General features: G+C 52.2%; 1 protein-coding gene across 1 annotated transcript; it reads left to right on the top strand.

Moving 5' to 3' along the window:
- The first annotated feature begins 247 nt into the window (after positions 1 to 247).
- On the top strand, positions 248 to 2557 carry Pnma6e (PNMA family member 6E). Its single transcript, XM_026778333.1, has 2 exons — positions 248 to 706; positions 1253 to 2557. The coding sequence occupies exons 1-2, from the start codon at positions 248 to 250 to the stop codon at positions 2555 to 2557; spliced, it is 1764 nt and encodes a 587-aa protein (XP_026634134.1).
- The last annotated feature ends 2012 nt before the right edge of the window (positions 2558 to 4569 follow it).

Genomic DNA, 4569 nt, shown 5'->3' on the forward strand with positions numbered 1-4569 from the left:
GGACAGAACATACTAGAACTGCCACTAGATAAAATATTGTAAATAGATTTAATTTGTTAAAGATTTTTCTTAAAACTAAACAAAATGGACCTAATAGGACTGCTCCTACACTTTATGGGGAAGCTTGGTGGGACCTGGATTGCCTGCCATCAATATGCCTTTCTGTCTTTTCCACTCACAGGAGGAGAAGCCTGCTTCAGTCAGCACACATCCCTGTCTGGTCATGTTTCCTTCCAAGTTCACTGCCATGGGACTGGCTATTCTTCAGGACTGGTGCAGGTGGTTGGGTGCCAATGCCCAGCGCTCCCTGCTCATCCTGGGTATCCCCAATGACTGTGAGGAAGAAGAATTCCAGGAGGCTGTGCAGGCTGCCCTCACGCCCCTGGGCAGGTACCGAGTGCTTGGCAAGGTCTTCAGAAAAGAGATCGGGGCAAAGGTCGCTTTGGTTGAATTCGTTGACAATTTAAACCAAAGTCTGATCCCCCAACAAATACCAAATAATAGGGGGCCCTGGACTGTGATCTTCCTGCCTCAGGTCCCTGATATCGAGCTACAGGACACATTCAATTTCCCTGCACAGGCTCATGGGCAAGCTTTGGAAGGGTCTTCAGGTGGGGCAGGGGCTTCAGGTAGGTCAGGGGCTACAATGGAGGAAGGAGATGTAGTTCGGGCTATGGGTGAGGCAGGAGGAGCAGCTGAGGAAGGAGCCGAGGATGAGGCAAGAGTACCTGCTGAGGAAGGAGCCGAGGGTGAGGAAGGAGGAGCAGATGTGGCTCCTCCTGCCCCCTTCCTACTGGAGGAAGGAGCTGCAGCCAAGGCAAGAGTGTCAGAAGAGGAAGAAACAGAAGGTGAGGAAGGAGCGGGTGAGGCAGGAGGAGCAGCCCAGGAAGAAGCTGCAGCTGAGGTGAGCATGCCAGATGAGGAAGGAGCAGCGGCGGATGGGGAAGGAGTTGTAGATGAGGGAGGGGTTGTGTATGAGGCAGCAGTAGTAGATGAAGCAAGATTGTCAGACGAGGGGGCTGTGGATGAGGAAGATGATGTAGTTGAGGCAGGGGCTGCAAGAATGTCTGATGAAGAGGGAGCTGGAGGTGACACGGGGGTCGCAGGTGTTATAGGAGCTATGGATTGGGCAGGGGCTGCAGATGAGGTAGGAGCTGCAGGAGAAGGAGGCGTTTTAGAGGCAGCGGGAGGTGATGAGGGGTCTGCAGGTGATGAGGGCTTTGGAGATGATGAGGGGTTTGCAGGTGACGAGGGCTCTGGGAGCGATGAGGGGTCCGCAGGGGATGAAGGCTCTGTGGATGATGGAGGGGCCGTGGGAGAAGCAGGAGCTGCAGGAGAGGATGAGGCAGGAGCAGTAGGTGAGGCAAGACTGTCAGATGAGGAGGGAGCTGCAGGTGACATGGGAGTTGCAGGCATTCTAGGAGCCGTGGGATTGGCAGGAGCCGCAGGGGAGGCAGGAGGCTCAGGTGAGGAAGGGCCCTTTGATGTGGCAGGAGGGGCACGTGGGGCTGGAGCCTGGACCCAGCAGTGGGGCCAAGCCGTGCCGCCCATCCTGGAAAACATGGCCTACCAGGAGCTGAGGCACTTCTCTGGGATGGAAGAGCCCGGCTGTGGGGGTCTGTCTTTCGAGAGCTGGTTGGACCACGCCAGTGACATGCTATACATGTGGCGCCACATATCCGAGACGGAACGGCGTCGGCGGCTGGTCGAGAGCTTGGGCGGCCCTGCCCTGGATCTCCTGTGTGAGCTTCTGGAAGAGAATCCAGACACCCCTGTGCAGGACTGCCTGGCTGCACTGGTACAGGTGTTTGGCAACAAGGATCCCGTGATGACCGCGCAGATGAAGTTCCTGACTTGCTCCCAAGGGCCTCAGGAGACGCTCTTTGCCTATGTGATGCGCCTGGAAGGTCTGCTGCAGATGGCCGTGGAGAAGGGGGCCATTCAGCCTGCAATGGTGGATCAGGTGAGGGCACGGCAGGTGCTAATGCGAGCCCGGCCCAACCAGATGCTCCAGAACAACCTGAGAAGGATGCGACTGGAGAGGCGGCCACCTGGCTTTGTTGGGCTGCTCAGACTTGTTCGGGAGACTGAGGCATGGGAGGCAGCGCTGGTAGAAAATGCAGTGGTCCAAGTAGGGGAAGGGGTGGAAGTGCATGGTGGAGAGCTGGATGTGGTCCAGGCTGCCCTTGTTGGTGTTGGGGGCACTGAGCCTGCTCCTGCTGTTAGAGAGGCCCTTCCAGCCAGTGAAGCTGCTGGCCAGGCTGCTGCTGCTGTTCTTGAGCAAGCTGCTGAGGCTGCTGCTGATATTGATGGTGCTACAAAGGCAGGCCTTGATTCTGACGAGGCCAAGGTCTTCCCTGTCACCAACAGAGATGAAAATGTGTTGGCCCCTTCTGGCTCAGGCCAGGCAGGACCCACTGAGGGTCCAGGTATGCCTGAGAGCTTGGCCAGTGCAGGAGAGCAAGAAGTAGAGCCTGTACCTGAGGGGCTGAAGGAAGAGTCAGAAAATGAGGATGGGGCATGGGAAGGTAGTCACCCCAAATCCTTTGGCAAATAGGTTGACAAGGTTCAAGGGCTTCCTCCTTCCTCAGGCAGTTAAGTTTTAGAGGCAGGCAAGGGAAGTCCAAGGCCCATGCTTCACCCCCAAAGTACAGCAGGGCCCAGAAAAAGTTTTACCCAACCTTAAACCAACTCTCTCCCACAAATGCCCAAGGGGTTCTGGCTACCACCAGCACCACCACCACCTCTCATTCGAGTTATCCAGGTGACCACATTTGCCACCAAGTAGAGTCAGGAGAGGTTCCCTTTCCCATGACAATGTTACCTCCAGAACTAGTCCTGACCTGTTCTGGCTTGACTTGTCTGAAACACATTGCTGAGGTCCCAGCAACACAATTAAGGATGTGGCCTGAGAATGCACCCGCTCTAGTCTGGAAGATGTGGGAAAGAGGCCATCCCAACACTTCGGTTACTTCATTCTCCCAGCGCAGGCAACCCACCGCCTCCCATATGCAGTGTCTAGGCAGGCAGGCTGCTTTCTGCCATGGGAAGTTCACTCTTATCTGTCTGCCTTATAGTGCCAGCTCTCCAGAGCGTTCACCTTCACACACTCCCCCTCATCCATTGGTTTTGTGCCAAGCCATGAGATACGTTAAACTGGACAAGTGGAAATTCTGGCTACCTGGTCAGCCACTTCCATACAGAGGAGTGCAGTGAGCTGCTGTGCTAGTCAGGCCTTTCCTGTTCTTTGTGAGCTACTTAGCTGCTTTCTCAGTGTGAACCTAGGTCTGCCACCGACTGTCTTCCAGATATGTGCATTATAACCTGAGCAGGTCTTTTCCGAAGGCCCAAAGTCCAGCATCATGAGCCAGCTGGAAGAACAGAAGACACCAAGGGATTGACTGATGCTTATCTTGTGACTGTCACTTGATTGCTCTGCACAGGCAAAAAGACATTGGACCTGGGAGGGACTTGAACATCATGTTTTTGTTCCATTTAAGTTGTTATTCATGACCCCTATATCCTCTACTTGGTGGGAGTATTCTGCGTTTTAATATCTGATGTATACCATAACTGGCCTGTGTCAATAATAGCCCCGCTTGGTCATCCTCCAAAGTAAATGAGTATCACCAGAGGCCATTGTCTTGGATGTTTGAAAAGGTAGAAAACGGTGAGGGGCTCCAAGCTGCTTTCAGAGCCCCGGGAGGAGTAGTCTGGGAACTGTAGCTTCTGGTGACTATGATATATTTCTGACTAGTGTTTTACATTTTTCAATGGTTTCATTAAATGTTTTTCTTTAATAAATTTTTTGGATGTTTCAGCTCTATCTAACCTTTTCCTTGGACAGTTTGGGAAGGAATGGGTTTACAGGAGTATGAAATTTCAGCTTGGCACCCATGGGGTATATCATTACTGACAGGGTAAGGAGTAAGCACTTCAATAAATGATCTAGGGATTGTGAGAGATGATTTGTAGTTCAGTTTCACTGGTCTAATTTGGGCTTTTGAAATATTGTACCAGCCGGGCGGTGGCGGCGCATGCCTTTAATCCCAGCTCCCGGGAGGCAGAGGCAGGCGGATCTCTGTGAGTTCGAGGCCAGCCTGGTCTACAAGAGCTAGTTCCAGGACAGGAACTACAGAGAAACCCTGTCTCAAAAAACCAAAAAAAAAAAAAAGAAAATATTGTACCAACCTGACATGATGACCCATGAGTAATCCTAGCACTTGTTAGACTTACAATTGTAGTCTAACCATGCAGGGACTTTCAGGACAGCCTATAGCTACATGCAAAATCCTATTCATTTTTATTTATGCATATGTGTTCATATGCCATTTGTGCAGATGCTTGTAGAGGCCAGAAGAGGATTTTGGATATCCTGACGGAGTTTCAAGTGGCTATGAGCTGCCCAGTGCAGGTGCTGGAAACTGAGCTATGGTCCTTTGCAAGTGCTCTTAACTGCTAGGCTGTCTCTTAAAACATGCAAAATGACTTTTTTTTTCGAGACAGGGTTTCTCTGTGGCTTTGGAGCCTATCTTGGAACTAGCTCTGTAGACCAGGCTGGTCTCGAAC

This window comes from Microtus ochrogaster, unplaced genomic scaffold (assembly GCF_000317375.1).
Source record: "Microtus ochrogaster isolate Prairie Vole_2 unplaced genomic scaffold, MicOch1.0 UNK129, whole genome shotgun sequence".
Classification (NCBI taxonomy): domain Eukaryota; kingdom Metazoa; phylum Chordata; class Mammalia; order Rodentia; family Cricetidae; genus Microtus; species Microtus ochrogaster.

What these genes read in the sequence shown, in the direction of transcription:
- Pnma6e (XM_026778333.1), top strand. Translation starts at nt 248, where the DNA reads ATGGGACTGGCTATTCTTCAGGACTGGTGCAGGTGGTTGGGTGCCAAT. An exon ending in GAGGAGCAGCTGAGGAAGGA is followed by an intron (nt 707 to 1,252) that starts GCCGAGGATGAG and finishes GCAGGTGACGAG; the next exon opens with GGCTCTGGGAGCGATGAGGG.